The sequence below is a fragment of the Lissotriton helveticus genome, chromosome 2_1 (assembly GCF_964261635.1).
Source record: "Lissotriton helveticus chromosome 2_1, aLisHel1.1, whole genome shotgun sequence".
Taxonomy (NCBI): Eukaryota; Metazoa; Chordata; class Amphibia; order Caudata; family Salamandridae; genus Lissotriton; species Lissotriton helveticus.
Genome location: NC_136059.1, coordinates 541,116,644 through 541,134,090, shown reverse-complemented (window position 1 = coordinate 541,134,090; position 17,447 = coordinate 541,116,644). Strand labels below are relative to the sequence as shown.

The window sequence follows — 17,447 nt, the reverse complement described above, 5'->3', positions numbered from 1 at the left end:
GAGAAATTTGTGAGAAAATATGTAGGATCAATGAGCATGATTTCTGATCGGCTGCACAATTTTGGGAGGCAATCTATACAAAGATGGAGAGGACCTCACTCCCTGCAACACTCTCGTCTTCCTCACTGGTCTTGGCAAGCAGGCATGCGATGGTGGTCCAGGGCAAGTGGTCTTGAATCCCTTGGGTGATGTCCCCTCATCCAGCAGGGAGACTAGCAGGCCTTGGCCCCAGCCATAGTCACAGGGAGAAGTTTTACGGAGCTTCCTCTCCTCCCACAGCCCATCTGGCTGCTTGGCAGATGACAGTTTTTGGGGTCTCAAATTCCCCTTTTATAGTCCACTGCCAGACACCAAATGTGAATTAGGGTCTGAGTCTTTGAGGTTTTATGTTGAGGTTCTGCTTCTTTTGAAGTGTCCACTTCTCTGCTCCCTCTTCCTCTTAAAAAGCAGTCTGGCACAGCAGGAGTGTCTCCAAAGCTGTTGGTCACTCTAGGCATGGGAGTGACTAGAGTTCACATCTGGATGTCAGCCCCAGTGATATGTGCATCAAAAGATTTGCCCAGTATGCCAAGTCCTACCCTTTATAATTCCAATTGCTTGTGACCTCTCACTCGATCTAAGAGCACCCTTTGAAGTGTACAGGTAAAGCCTTGCTCTCTCCTCTCCAGTGTGTGTCCCACCCAATTTACAGGAATGCAGCAATACACAAATCTGTCTGTCTGTCTCTCTAATCCCTCTCTATGCTTTGCCATTAAGGCCTGGGTCGCACAAAATGGAGCCCTTGGCCCTCTGTGTATTGCACCCCCCACAGGCACACATACACCCAGTGCATGTTTACAGCATACACGCATTGTACATTACTGTATCCTCCATGTACTCTACCACTCATAGGCACGCATACATCCAGCATATGCATTTAACACGTATGCCCTGCACCCTCCCTGTATTGTACTACTCATAGGCATAGATACGTTCAGGATATGCATTTAACATGCACACACTGCAGGACACTAAATCCTTTAGGTATTGTAGCACTCCTAGGAACATAAATATCCAGTACATGCATTCACCATGCACACGTTGCTCAATACTGAATTAGCCCTGTATTGTACCCTCGCCAGGCACACATGCACCCAGCACAGATACACCACTTCTGCATTGTACAGCACTTCACACCAATCTGATGTAGGCCAAGGGTGTGTTAAGCATACAGCAGTGTAATTTTAAGTGAGTGAACCTGTAGGCACACTCCAAGGATGATCTTGGAGCGGATGACGAGTACTAACCATTCTAATCGAGAATGTCTATGCCCGTGGAGTGTAATTGTCGTTACCCCTAGTGTTACAGTGGTTTTTACAATGCTTCAAAATTGTAAGCAATGTGCTAAATTGGAATTAAGCAATTCTTTTGTTCAGCAACGACATGTAAGTCATACCATCCAATGGTAGTGCCTGGGCACAGTGTTAACTGTTCTGTACCTCAATAAACATCAATACAAATTTAATTTAAAAAAATCATGTGGACATTATTTACTTTCACTGCCAAGGCTGGACCTGTTGGCTTTGCCAATGCTTGATATAATTTGGACTCTTTCATCTGGAATAATTTTTATGATGTGTAGTACTACACATTTAATGTTGCCTATTTGCATTTTCATGTAGAAAATAAAGCTAAAACTATTGAAATTCAGAATATTATTGTTAAATTTGCTTTCCTCAAAAGCTTACACTACAGGTGCTCTGTGTATTACACAATCCTTTAGATTAGCAATCACCCAGCCACTGTGTATGGGGTAGACATCACAAGTTTATGCAGAGATAAACTCCCATACAGAAATAACAGAGTACAATATCAGAACCAGATGGGCTGACAACTTGGGTCTCCACTTTTCAGATACAGAATGGAAGAGGTTGAATGTGGAAATATGCGCCTTACAAATAAACTCCAATTTAATAAGGGTACAATTCTAGTGTACTTACAGATTTCAAGCTAAATAAGATCTCTGAAAGATACTCTAGTAAGTGCACAAGAAGCCACATGGCTGAAGAGAACTTTGTGTCCCATATGCTCTGGAATTATCATTTATTAGAGGACTTTTTGGGGTGGGTAGTTATTGAGTCTCAGCAGTGCGATAGACCTCTCAATATCGCTATGCTGTCATCCTTAGCATGTCCCCCTCCCAAAGCAGTTTAGAAAGGTTCTCTTTTTTGGATGGCAGGTGGCAAGTCTGGTGCTGATTGCCTAGAAGTAGAGATTAAAGGATCTGCCAATGCATGGAAGATGCTGGTTTCACTAATGAGCATTGAGTGTTTGCATCATAGTTGCTGTAATCAGTTGAATAAGTTAACCTGTTACGGGGTTAATTAAAGTTGAATCATTATGATTTAGATTATTAAGGCACAATCTACTTACTATAAATGACCCCTAGCAAAATACCCTATTCTGTATTACTATGTTTGGTTTTTGGCCCAACTGGTTATAGCTCAAACTGTATGATAAAATTTGGTTCGAGGCATATGGGCTGCAGACCCCACACTATTGCATAGATGGCCATCTGGTGGTGGGCACGGATGATTACACTTTGTTGTTGTCTTGGAAGAGTCTTTGTCTGTTGGAAGCCTCCTCCTGTAGATCGTAGTGCGCATGGGCATCGACTCCATTGTCAGATTGTTTTTTTCCGTCATCGGGCTCGCATGTGTTTATCGTTCGGTCCCGTTACTGATCTTGTTTCGACTTCCAGTTCTACATCATACCATCGGTATCGTCTTCGACGGTAATTCCAGTTACCCGCGTCGAAGAAAGGATTGCGCATCTCGATTCCGGAGTTCTTCGGGGCCGTCAGGCCCAACTGCGCTATTGGGCCTTTGGCTCATGGAAAGAACACCCTTCAAGATGTGCCCTCAGTGTGGACACACATTTCCTCACACTGATCTTCATTAGGTTTGCAATCGGTGCTTGCCTCCAGAGCACGAGAGTCGAGACTGTGAGGCCTGCGCTTCGTTCCGGTCCAAGAAGACCATCAGAGACCGTCGAGCTCGAAGAGTCATGGTGCAGTCATCTTCGACACCAGACCTCATCATAGACGAGGCTCCAATCAAGGTAGAGTCTGAAGAACAACAGCAGGACGACATTGTTTCCGAAGCAGAGGATTCAGCTTCCGGAGCCGAGGAACAATCAGAAGACGACTATCTTCTTCCAGCTGGTCAACAGGTCGTGAGTACAAGTGTCGACCCTGTTCACCTGCCCATACCTGGACAGGCTTCGGTTCCACCACCACCTCCGGGTCCAGGTGCACACCTACCAAAACCTTCCGACGCCCTGCCTTCTGGCTCTGCAACGAACAATCCAAAAAAGCCTCCAGTTGACTTGGGCTCGAGTCAGTCTGTCGGTCCAGACAAGCAGAAGGTCCTCAAACCAAAACTAACTCCAGCACCGAAGCAGCCTTCGGTACCGAAACCGGTAGAGCCGAAAACAAGCTCAGCACCAAAAGACGTTCCCAAGTCTATCGAACAGAAGACAACTCCGGTTCCGAAAAAACAAAACACACTTCGGCTCTGAAGGTCGATGATTCCAAACGTGCTTCAGGACCAGTAATTCCGGATCCAAAAAGCTCCGATCCCAGAAAGAAACATGATATCAAGTCTTCAGAACCGAAGCCAAAATCTGCTCCAAAGACAATAGACACTGTAAAACCTAAGCATTTCGGTCCCAATCAGGATAAATCGGCACCGAAAAAGGATATTTCCGCAGAAGAGCTTTTCCACCCAGATCCAAAGCAAAAGCCTGGACATGTAATCACAGTGCCTGCAAAAGAGGAAAATTGGACTCTCCCAACCACCTCCAGTTCCTCTCAAAAAGCATGCTCAAACTTCCCCCATAAGAATTCCTTCACCATTGCTAGAGATACCAATAGATATTTCTCCTGCACACTCACCATCCATCACACATAGCCCTAAACCACAGGATGATGATGATGAAGACCATTATTCACAAGGGGTAGAAAGTGAGCAGCACAAAGACAACACAGATGACCCAGACAATATTCCTGGGCCATCAGATGATCCCTGGGAAGATTATAATGTGCCAGATGCACCATATCTGCCACAAGATGATGCATACTCTTCAAGACCATCTCCCCCAGATGACACTATTGGGTTCACACAGCTCATTCATAGAGCAGCCTCTTTTCATGGAGTGGACTTACATACAGATCCAGTTGAAGAGGACTTCCTTATGGACATATTACTGTCGTCACATAAAACCACAACCACATTACCAATACTTAGTGGAGTGGTAAAACATGCATCAGAGGTATTCAAAGACCCCGTCAGAGCCAGGGTAATTAACCCCAAACTAGAAAAGAAGTATAAATCGGCGCCAACTGACCCAGCATACATCAAAGGTCAGCTGCCATTGGACTCAGTAGTCTCAAATGTGAGGAAAAGAGCTAACTCGCAGACAACAGGGGATGCTCCACTCCCTGATAAAGAGTCCAAGCTTCTGGATGCTTCAGGAAAACGTACCATCTCACAAGCAGCCAATGTCTGGAGAATTGATAACACTCAAGCTTTGTTAGCAAGATATGATCGAGCTCATTATGATGAGCTAGAAACACTCATGCAACATTTACCAGAACAATATAAGACCAGGGCTTCTGACTTAATACAAGAAGGCAAGATTATTACCAATACCTCAATCCGCTGTGCATTAGATGCTGCTGACACTGCCTCTAGAGCAATAAATACAGGAGTGCTGTTACGTAGACATACCTGGTTACGCATCTCTGGGTTCAAACCAGAAGTACAAGCCAGTATCCTAAATCAACCCTTTGACCAGCAACATCTCTTTGGTCCAACAGTTGATAATGCACTAGAGAAGATTTAAAAAGATACGGATATGGCAAAATCCATTGGAGCCTTACAAACTCAGACCCATCAAGCGTCCTTTCTTCGCTCCTCTTACAGGGGCGCCTCTAAAGGTTTTCAAACTGACAACACCTCCTCTTCTTATAAAGCGCCCACCCAAACCTCGCCCAGTAGAGGGTATTACAGAGGAGGATATAGAGGTAACAACAATAAGGGTAGAGGCAGAGGCAACAACAACCGCAATGCCTCTACTCCCAAACAGTGACTTCCCTCCCATCCCCCAGACCATTCCACTCCTGTCGGGGGGAGATTACAACAGTTCCTACCTGTGTAGAACTCCATCACCACAGATGGTGATAGAGACACTCCCTTTCAGAGTAACTACAGCACCTCGAGTTTTCACAAAGTGTCTATCAGTAGTAGCAGCACACTTAAGAAGGGACAACATTCATGTCTTTCCATACCTAGATGACGGGTTAATAAAATCCAAGTCATACTACCAATGTGTGTTTCCTTCCACGCATCAGACCATCTGTCTGTTACACAAGCTAGGATTCACAGTAAATCAAAAGAAGTCACATCTCCAACTGTCCCTGTCTTAACAGTATCTAGGTGCCACAATAGATACCTCCAAAGCAATTGCATACCCCAATCCAACAAGGATACAAAGTATGCAAGCTCTTATATAAAAATTCCAGGCACAACACTCACTACCAGCTCGAGTGTTCATGCAATTAATCGGAATGATGGCATCTTGCATTTTCATAGAACCACACACAAGACTACAAATGCGCCCCAAACAAGAGTGCTTAGCAAGTCAATGGAATAAGGCTCAGCAACAAATAACAGATCTGGTGGTGGTAGACGACCGGACACATCGCTCTCTGCAGTGGTGGAACACCAAAAACCTTTCCAAGGGCCAGCCATTCAGAGAGCTTGTTCCACAAGTGGTGCTAACCACAGGCGCATATCTCACAGAATGTGGAGCGCATTTGGAAGAACACACAGTACAGGGCACATGGACACCACTACAAAAGTTGCTCCACATATAAATCATCTAGCAATTTTATCTTGCTCAAAAATCGTTTCAACATTACCTATCAAGCAAGGCTGTACTAGTCCATACCGACAATATGACAGCCATGTATGACATCAAAAAACAGGGAGCAACACACTCCTTACAGCTCTATCGGCTGGCGCAGAGCATATGGAGGTGGGCCATTCCTCAAAAAATCTTTCTGTTAGCAGAACATCTACCAGGACTTCGCAATCAAGTTGCGGATCTGTTAAGTCGTCAAAGACAACAGATACACGAGTGGGAACTTAATCCTCAAGTTCTTCAACCTTTCTTTAAAAAGTGGGGCCAACCAGAGATAGATCTGTTCGCCACACACCGCAACTCCAAATGCCCAAGCTTCGCCGCCAGATACCCACCCCCGTTGTCCAACGGCAATATGGTATGGATGAGTTGGTCAAATAAATTTGCAAGCTACAGCAACATTACCTCACATTGATTCTTATAGCACCAACGTGGGCAATACAACCGTGGTACACCACACTACTCAAGCTCTCAGTAGTACCACATCAAAAATGTAAACTCTCTCCACATTTACTAACACAGAACCATGGAGAGATCATGCACCCAGACCCAATGCAGCTCAATCTAGCGAATTGGCTCCTGAGGTCTTAGAATTTGGATACCTCAATCTTCCGCCTGATTGCATGAATGACATAAAAGAAGCTAGACGCCCCACCACTAGAGCATGCTATGCAGCCAAGTGGAAAAGGTTTGTTGTGCATTGCACAAATAACAACATTAACCCATTAGATGTTTCCATCCAAAACATCATATGCTACCTGCTTCATCTACAAAGATGTAATTTAGCGTACTCCTCAATCAGGTTACATCTTGCTGCTATAGCATCCTACCTTCAAAACAGACAACATTTGTCATTATTTAAAGTACCTGCCATCGAGGTCCTCCATTTGAACCATTGCATAAGTGTGAGTTACGGTTCCTTACATGGAAAGTTGCTTTTTTAGTTGCTATTACCTCACTCAGAAGAGTAAGTGAGACCCTGGCATTAACAATTCAAGAACCATTCATACAACTCCATCATAACAAAGTGGTTCTTAAAATAAACCCGAAATTTCTTCCAAAGGTCATTTCACCATTCCACCTCGACCAATCTATTGAGTTTCCAGTATTCTTTTCTCAACCACAAACAATTGCGGAAAGAGCTCTACATACATTAGATGTAAAAAGAGCGCTCCTCTACTACATTGATAGGACAAAAACATTTATTAAAACAAAACTATTGTTTTTGTCATTTTCTCCTCCACATAAAGGTAATGCCATTTCAAAATCTGGGATTGCAAGGTGGATTGTTAAGTGCATTCAAATCTGTTACCAAAAAGCAAAACGCACTCTATCCATTCCACCTAAGGCTCATTCCACCTATAAATTAGGGGCATCCATGGCACTCCTAGGAAATATACCCCTAGATGATATCTGTAAAGCAGCTACATGGTCTACACCGCACACACATTTACAAAATACTACTGTGTAGATGTGCAGGCAAAACAACAAACTAGTGTGGGCCAGGCTGTACTCAAGACATTATTTCAAACTACTGCAACAGATACTGGTGGTCGCCGCTAAGGGAGAAAACTGCTATGCAATCAATGCAATAGTGTGTGGTGTTCAGCCCATATGCCTCGAACGGAAAATGCTACTTACCAGTATGCATCTGTTCTTGGCATGTAGGGCTGCAGAGCCACACACGCCCACCCGTCTCCCCAGCTACCTATATCTGTTCCAGTAATATCTTAATTAGATACACAAGACATGGACATCTTTTTCTGTACTCCTACAACTCCATCATTTCCCCAATGGCGAACACAATCTGACGATTGAGTCGATGCCCATGCGCACTACGATCTACAGGAGGAGTCATCCAACAGACAAAGACTCTTCCAAGACAACAACAAAGTGTAATCATCTGGGCCCACCACCAGATGGCCATCTATGCAATAGTGTGTGGCTCTGCAGCCCTACATGCCAAGAACAGATGCATACTGGTAAGTATCAATTTCCTTTTTTATTATTATGTGTTTCAAAAGATTGATAGTTATTCAAAAGAAAATAACTCATCCTAGCCTTTCTAATTCTGAATATGCCTCCTTTCTCAATAAAAAGGCACTTGAATGAGTGAACTAAAAAACATCTTTCTCAAAAAGAAATATCCAGATATGAGCCTCCAAAGTCATTCTTACTCAAAGTCGAGTCAAAGATCACGTACAAAACCACTGTCATGATGTACTAAATACGCTGCCATAATACACAAAATTGTGCAAAAACCTGCTCAGACCTTCCTCCGAAAACAACAAAACATCAATACCATTTCAGCCTCAGTTCCTATTGCAGTGGAATCTGCATTGGGGGGAAAAGAGTAACAGCAGTCGACTGCGGAGGTTAGGGCTTAAGAGGCTTCCAGCTATCCAGTTTAAACAAAGCCACTCCCAATGGTGCAATCGACTGAAACGACATCTTATATTGAGCCATATTTGGTTCCTAAAGAAGACTTGTACCACCAAAAAGCAAATACACAACACACCAAATGCATATACAGTTGGTACTTTTTTAATTGTAAAATCGAATTCTATTTCTCAAACTCAGGCCAGGTGCTTATTTTGCTCTTTTGTTAGACACAATATTATTAATCTTTTTTCACTGCTTTTCTTTTGATCTTTGTTACTGTATTCATTCTCTGTTCCTCTAGGGACACAATGGCCCAGAAGATGTGCTTTTACCTATACTATCATTTGTAAATCTTTCATGGTAGTACAGTAAATGATCACCTTACCAAAGTGGGGTAATGTAACCGGCACTTGGCTTTGTACGGTAATATATAATTTGATTAACCCCTTCCATGCTCATGACGAGCTCAGCTCGTCATGTAACGCGGCTTTTGGAAAAAAGCCGCACAGCGCAAAAATGACCGCAGCACGCATGCGGTTAAAGATGTGCCCGCTATTAATAAAGTTGCTAGCACTTTGAGGGACAGACATAATCACAAAACACGATCACAAAGCGCTGGAAGTACAACTTCAACCTCTGTTTTTGTAGTACACTTTACTTGTAGGTCTTGGAAGCAGTGGTAGATTTGTATGTTTATTGAGATGATCCTTGCCCAATTGATTATTCATACTTAGCGCTAGCATGTGTGTAATAAACATTTACGCGTAGTCTTTATTTCTGCTGCAGTTAACTTTTGGCATTAAATTATGATGAACTCCTTGTACATGACATCCTTAAAGTAGTGCAGGTGTTTTATTGTAAGAGTGCTGTCGATAACTCCTTATTTGAAGGTAGTTCCAGATACCACTACAACAATAGCATCTTTGTACAGTAGTTCCTTGTGCCCCTGTGAATTGTGCATACAACTATCACTTTAATTCTTATGAGGGGATTAATGTGGTCATATTTTCATGGCGTAGCACAGTTTGACAGTCCATGCGTACAGTGGACTCTAATGTCATTGATGTGTTAGCATATTTGGTGAAAAGCAGTGTTCTCAGTTCTGATGAATAAAGCTTCCAGCTGATGCCTCCTCTTAAGAACACTTCTTCCAGGCATCAGACTAGTCCAGAAACCTTAACTACACCAATGATTCTCGTGCTGCGTCCTCCTGCCCTAACTGAACTTTCAGACATTAAATCACTTGAGTATATTAGGTGCCAAATTGTTGTTGATATCAGTTTTGGTTTTCCTTGACTCATCAACACGATTCAGAGCTCTTTCACTGTGCCTCACTGAAAAATTCCTCAGCAATGAGGTCAGGGACTTTGGGCCTTAGACCTAGAAGACAGTGCTGCAAGATGTTCCTTATCCACCCTAACGATTGTATCTGGTGCCTGTTCTGGACATGACACCACGGTTTGCGGCTCTTGCTCCTCCCTGCACCTGAAGGCCACAGTAAGTAGGAGGGCGAGTTATTTTTGTGTAAGGTCTGCTGAAAAGACTCTCAAGTAGGCTTCCTCCCCTACATGTATGTCACATTCCAGAGAACTTTCTCTGAAGCGATCCTCCCACAAGGAGCCCAAAAAGTGGCTTGAGGAGAAGTCCTATTCTTCATTGAGTTAGCGGTCCATTCTCTGAACTGTTAGGAGTCTTGACTTTGTTCCTCAACCCTTGATTCCTTTTCTTTTGGCAATTTCTCGGCAACTAAGAAATTGAGACCCAAGTTTCCCGGTCCTTCTGCCAACCCTGAGCATGTTGGGTGTTCTGGCTAATGATGCTTGATCTGTTCAGAATGGCTTTGCAACCCTCGGGCTGTATCCTAAGGTGGGAGTTCCATTCCTGTGTTCTTTGGCGACTTTGGCGATCCTGACCCGACACCTTCAGACACTGCACCTCCAAGTACTCCAGCACATATAGCAAAGTCAGTAGAGTGTGGTTAGGAAGCTATGCCTTGTTCTTTTTGGGACATCGCTGGTACTGACCAAGAAGTCTACAACACTGCCACCCATGGAGCAGACTACAGCTCCAGCTGAGTGGCCGATGAAGAAATGTGCCATCCATGTGATCCACGTGGTCAAGAAGATCAAGGCCAGTTTTAATAACGAAGCATACTGGGAAATCTTTCCCATGCCCAATGGTTCACGCACTTGGTGGAGATATATAGGTCAAATTCCTGTGGCAGTGCCCTGGATACTTCACCAGTAAGGGATGTATCCTACCCACCCTCAGGCCTGCTTCGAAAGAAGTCTCATCTTTAACAGTCTCTCCAAATGTGGTGAAAACTTGGAACTAAATTTGCTTTCCACATAAGGGAAGTTTAATGTACTGACAACAATATCTTCTGCAGGTTGTGCGAAGATTTTGCTCTCTTTCAATTAGACTTTCGTAGACCCTCTTATGGCTGAATGGAAGGAGAAACCCTTTTCAGGCTCAGCATTTCATGGGAAAATCTCCAGGCAACATAGGGCTGCTCCAGGTGACACACACTTCTTGTCCTTCCACCCATCGGTGAAGAGTTTGGTGGTCCAGACATTGTCCTTAAAACTGAATATAAATGCCTTCCCTATTGCTCCTCTATGCATGGAATCATAAAAGCCTGATTCTTCGGGTCGCAACGTTTTGCTTCTGGCAGCTGGGCTTTCCATGTAGCTATTGCCACCTGCCTTTTGGGTCAGTATGTCTATGTCCAATGGGAACGGGCAAAAGCTACGATTTTCAGCCTTGCAGAATATATGAAGAAGCCTTTCTCTGACCTGGTGATTGATGGCCTAGATGCATCAAAGCGGATCCTGTAATGTGGTTTTGACTCCACAACCCCAATTTCCCTGTCTATTTGTATGGCTTCCATGCTTCGTCAACATGCATTAGTATGTTCCACTGGAGTTTCAGAGAATATCATGGCTACAATTATAGACATGCCCTTTGACGAACAAGAGTTATTCAAAGAGTAGAGTCCCTTTTCGAGGGAGTTGTGCACATAACCACATCGCTATACAGTTAAATAATTAGATTTTGAATCACTGAGCACTTTTTCTTTTATATAACATATGTCCTGAATTATATTCATCTTTTTACCTCTCAGCCTGCTTTGCTGGAAAATCTTTCAAGAATGTCTTATTGATTTTGTGTATTTTATATTATTGTACTTTTATGCCCTGGCGGACGAAATAAAGTGATTTGAATTGAACTGAGTAGAGTGATTCCATGTTGGAATTCTTCAAAAACGGATTTAAGCCTGACATCCCCTACACAGCAGTTTTACCAACAGGTGCATAAGTTCCAAGATTATTCTAGGGCTATGCATTCGCGACTATGGCAGTTGCCTCAGCTCATCCTAATGCCACTGCAAATGTGTCTCATCTTATTAGGCAGGGTGGATCTAGCAGACATTATCTACATCAGCCAGTCCAGTCTCGACCTTTCTCTTTGGGCTCTGTCACTTCGAAAACCCTCTTAATTTCTTCCCTCACAAACCATATTCTATTTTGGGGGAAGGGGGTGGAGGATTTCTAACATATGGTCAGTGAATGTGAGGTGATCACAACGTATCATTGCGGCAGCTCCACTGGCGCTTCACCCTTCAGTTCCTACTTACCAACCAGGCCATTCCTCTTCTTTCAGTGCATGCCTGCTAACGTAGGGCTCGAAATTGGAAATGCATCTCCTTGCATTCCTATCAAAAGAGGCCATAGAAGTGTTGCCTCCAGAATAGAGGACGACAGGATTATTTTTCCTGTACTTTGATGGCCCTAGTGGCCGAAATAAAATGGCCATTATTAAATGGAAATGGAAATTATTTTCCCTTTACAGCTTGGTCCCCAAAAAGGATTCTCCCTGCCCACAGGTGCTACTTAATGTTCACAGTAGGATGGAGTAAACGAGGTGAGCCAGTTTGGAGTTTCCATTCATGGATCTCTTCTTCTGGCCAAGAACTAAAAGTATCCTACTTTTCCCTCTGCATGCTTCTCTGAGGGATGCCTTCATGTTCAACTGGGCTTCAGGTCTGGAACATGCACTTTTACTTATTCTTCTTCTTGTCTGACGTTCTGCAGAAGGTGCGGGAGATTGACTACTGCTGATATTTGGTTGCCTCTGGCAGAGGAGAATCTGGTATGCCAATCTATTTGACTGAATTCCCTGCCATCTATCATGCAGCGTGGACTTGCTCTCACAGCAGAAAAGTTATTTCCTGCACCCCAATCCCCAGATACTGTGTCTGCACATATGGAAATTGAGTGACACCATTTTAATGTATTTTACCTTCCTGATGAGGTTGTTGACATTTTCTTAGTAAACAGAAACATGCTACTAGTTCTCATTCTACGTACATTCAGTGATACAAAATTGCAAGGCATCAATCCATTTAAACCCAATCTTTCCAACCTCTTAATGATTGGCGTGGTTCCTCAGTGAGTATGGTCCGGAGGTTGCTACAGTTAAAGGCTATCTACCAGCCCTGTCTGCTGTGATGTGGTTGCCTGATCAACCTCTCCTATTTAAAACGTCAATAATGGAGTGTTTTCTGAAAGGTTTGCCTTACTTGTTCCCTCTCCTTCCATTTATTATTCCGCAGTGGCATTTGGACCTAGCTTTGACAATGGCATCTCATTTCATCCACCCTTCTGTTTTGTACTGAAATAAGTGAATCTTCGCACTCACTCATTTTTCTTACCCCAAGTTGTGTCTGCCTTAAGCATGTCTCAGACTGTTACTTTTTCAACTGTCTTCCCTCCTTTAAATTGAACCAGAGAGGAGAAACCATCTGCATTAGATGCATTTCAGGCATGCAGCTTTGTCTGCATACAGCACAATAGAGTTAATACCAAGATGTTTGTGGGTTTGGTGAACCTAAAAACTTCAAGGCGATGTCTTTGCAAACTGTTTCACATTGGGTCATTCTTGTATCAAGATTTGCTATTCCCTGACCATGAAATACCCTCCAGAGGGTATTTATGTTCATTCCACCTTGGTCACTGCTGCTTCTACAGCTTTTTAAAAAGAAATGTATATAGCGCGAACTAGACCCGAAGATATCTGGTATCAGAGCGCATTATATGAGCAACAGTTTCGTTACATTTATTTCTGTTAGGCATTTGGATGATTAAGTGATTTGCCCAGAATCACAGGATGTTGAGCGTCGTTGCTGAGACTCGAACCCGGTTCCCCAGGTTCGAGGTCGCCCACTCTAGCATTAAGGCTACATCCTGGTTGCTAACATCTGCTGAGCATCTATGTGGTTATCCTTATATACTTTAGTCAAGTTCTACTGCCTCACTTCTCTGGCACACAGTGATGGGTTATTTTGTCTGAGCTGTGTTGCATGATTTCCTTGTCTTAACTGCACTACCCAGTCCCACTTCCCAGGGAGGTATACTGCAAGATCTATTGGTATGCAAACATGTTATTTGCTGTATTTGTCTCTTTTGTCTCTGTCATGGATTTCTATGCTCCTTTCTGTATATCTAGATGGGGCATGAACAGAATACCAGGAGCTGACGCAGGTTGAAGCTTAATACACTTTGGTAAAGTTCTGTCCCGAAGTGAAGCGTCCCGTCACCATTGAAAGATGGATAGTCATTGCTGGGTGGGTTGGGTTTTTCTGGACCAGTCCGAAGGCTGGAAAAAGTATTAAAGTATAAGGAGAGGAATCTGCTGGAAGATCATTCATCCACTAGAAATATTGTTATGAAAGTAAGATTTTCCTCACAACTTTTTAAAGTAGAAATGGAGAGACAGATTTAACAACATCATACAGTTGTTCTTTCTTCAAAATTAAAAGCTATTATGAAAATGGTGAGATGTTACTTGTAATTAGTCTTTTAATTCTCTGCAGCGAGCTCGCCTATGGATGAAGTTCTAGCCTCCTTGAAGCGTGGCAGTTTTCATCTGAGAAAAGCCGAGCAGCGGTCTCTACCTCCTTACCGAGATGAAGATGACAGCAATAACATTCTGGCACAAATTCGAAAGGGAGTGAAATTGAAAAAGGTGCAGACTGAGGTTTTGAGAGAATCGTTCACACTTCTACCTGACACAGATCCCTTGACCCGCAGCATCCACGAAGCACTTAGGCGAATTAAAGAGGCGTCTCCAGAGTCTGAAGATGAAGAAGAGAGCTTGCCTTGCACAGACTGGGAAAATTAACATGTAATGTTCCTACCTTTTTAATAATAATAATTTTGTATGAAAATTACTTCCAAGATTTAATTTGGTAAAAAAGTTAAACATTCCTAGATTTACAAGCATAAATTAATTCGCATTACTAAAACTACGTTTTCTGGTACTGTTGCTGTTTAAAAGTAGGCAGAGGTATGTGCTAGTATGCATTTCCAGCTCATATATCTCCCTTTGGGTTGATTACATTGAATGAGGAGTATGATGTGACATTAGGTATCACTTTGTGTAAGTGCCCTTCAATTTAGATAAGCTTTTACATGCAAAGGGCGACAAAAAAGAACCTTATCTGTAGGTTAGCCCTTCTCTGATAATGCTCTGCATTATAAATAACAGACCTTCTGAAATTTATGAAGGTTCTTTGTTCCATGCAGATTCAAGCTCTGTGATATCCTAATACTGCTAGTACCTTGTCTCAAGGTACCTCCTCCCAGTGTGTCAATATCCATCAAAAATGTCCTACTCCATAGCAGGAAGGACACTTACTCAAAAATCGTAGTCCCAAAACAAATGTATTACTCCCACTGATGCGTTTCAGCCTCAAGGGCCTTGTTCACATAATGACAGTATATATAGTATTTTTTGTAGATTTTTTGGTTAAACTTATATTTGAGAAGTCGTTTGAAACATGGCCGTAATCCGTACTGTGTCTCTATGGACCAATGGCTAAAACACGTCAAAGCAGCCTAGGGTTCTGAGGGGGATTTTTTTTAAACTTTTGTTTAGCCACTGTGTTGTGTTTGTCACTGCAGTATTTGGACATAGGTTAGCCAAAATTTACAGTATCTAACACGAGTTCGTAAAGGAATGTCGTAGTGTCGATTCATAAGGCGTGTTCAGAAATTGTGATGGGATTTATATACCATTAGAAATAAATTGTTTGTAGAACAACCTTTAATTAATGTACTTTCATACCAAACTATTTTGAGAGTGGAGTACTTACTTTGTTTGCTTGTCCCAGTGTTTGATTTCACTATTAGGTACACCATTTCAAACATGTTTCAAATACCATTTTTTTTTCTTCACTTTTGTGTTTTTGTTTGTTGAGTTTTCAGGTGACCTCTCCTCTTTCAAAATAGCACTGCTGTTTATTTTGAGCAAAGACTGTCTTTTATGTAGTTATAAATAATACTATATATATACTGTGTAAACTGTCCCTGTCGTTACGTGGCCAAAGCCCATGTGAGGCCGAAATTCATCAGTGGAAGTAATATACTCCAGTTTAACAGCCTTGATACCCAAGTAACCTCCCACTCCACCCGCAACCACCGCGCCGAACGACACTATACCCCAAAAGACCCTACTCAGCTTGACTCCCCTCACCGCTGACAACTCCCTCAAGATAGTGAAGAGCATCTACTCCCGAGCACCCTCGGACCACTTCTTGCACCACATCTTAAACAGAGCCGGCACCACCATCACCCCCAAATTCTGCCACACCTTCAACTGCTCCATCAAGTCCGCCACCTTTTCCGAAGACTGGAAACACGCAAAGATCCCCCCCTTGCTGAAGAAACCCTTTGCCAACCTGACGTACCTCAAGACTTTCAGACCCATCTCTCTCCTCCCCTTCCCAGCCAAGGTCATCGAGAAGACCATCAACCCCCAACTTTCCGATTTCATCGAATCGTACCACACCCTGTACTTCTCCCAATCCAGCTTCCAAAGTAATCACAGCACCAAGACCGCCCTCCTCACTGCCACAGACAAAGTCCACATCCTCCTAGACCGAGACTAAACTGAAGCCCTCATTCTCCTGGACCTCTCTGCCGCCTTCTATACCATTTGTCACTGCACCCTATGCACAAGACTCCATGACACCAGCTTCTGATGGATACATCTGCTAGTGGATTCCTCACCTTGTGAATATCCCCTGCACCAGCAGAATTTGGAAATTTTTTGTAGCTCTCCACGCCGACGAGGACTACGTCACAGAAGCATGGCTACGCCCGCTGCTCCCCTGACGTCTCTAGACCCATAAGAGAGCATCATCGGCGTGATGACGTTAGTTCCCTTATTTCAGCGCTGTCTACGCTAACGGTTTTTTGGGACTCTCTGTAGTTGTCTTGCTACTTTCTGTTTCTGGATTGTATTTCTGGTCTTCTCTTGTTTCTTTCTCGAAGATGTCGTCTGGGAAGTCAGGATTCAAACCTTGTAGGGAGTGCGGAGGACATATGTCCATTACAGATCCTCACGAAGATTATGTCAGGTGCCTGTCGCCTGATCACGACTTCGAGGGGTACGCCTGCTGTAGGAAGATGAACCCGAAGGCTTTAAAAGAAAGAGAAGCCAAACTGTTCATGGCGAAGATGAGGAAAGAGAAAAGAGGACGAAGGTCGAGATCCAGGTCGAGGTCGGGCTCGAAGTCGACGTTGGGTCATGCTTCAAAATCAAAGAAGCATAAGAAGAAGAAGAGGCATGGATCTCAACGCCGTTTAGATAAGGAGACGGCTCCGAAGTTGACCTCTCCAGCTCATCGACATCGGAAAGACTATGGGCCTCATTAGGATTGCGTCCGTCCGCGACCCCAGAGGATGAGGGAACGTCCGCATGGGCTGCGGCGTTCCCTCATGTGCGATTAGGATGTGACCGCCACCCTGGCGGTCACATCCTGGATATTTAACATTGCGGAGGGTGCTGCTTCAAGCAGCACCCGCCGCAATGTTAAAAGTGCATGTTTAACATTTACATGCACAAAGCGGCAGGCACCGCGCGGTGCCTGCCGCTTTGTGCATGTAAATGCTGGGGGGTACCATAGGTACCCCCCATGTGCACCCCCCACCCGCCAACACCCTGGGGGCCCGCAACGGGCCCCCAAAATCAAAAGTACACATGCTTTTCCACGGCGGAAAAACCGCCGCGGAAAAGCATGTTTAGAAATGCATCCT

At 43.7% G+C, this 17,447-nt stretch overlaps 1 protein-coding gene across 2 annotated transcripts in view; it reads left to right on the top strand.

The window, feature by feature from the left end:
* The window catches only part of JMY (junction mediating and regulatory protein, p53 cofactor), a 573,379-nt gene that overhangs the window by 512,275 nt on the left and 43,657 nt on the right, over positions 1-17,447 (top strand). The window contains exon 10 of one of the 2 annotated variants that reach the window (XM_078675206.1): positions 14,222-14,532. The exons of the other annotated variant lie outside the window; for it this stretch is intronic. Within the exon in view, the coding sequence (XP_078531332.1) occupies positions 14,222-14,529 (308 nt within the window). The 3' untranslated portion in view covers positions 14,530-14,532. The remainder of the gene's footprint in view (positions 1-14,221; positions 14,533-17,447) is intronic. 2 annotated transcript variants of the gene reach the window in all.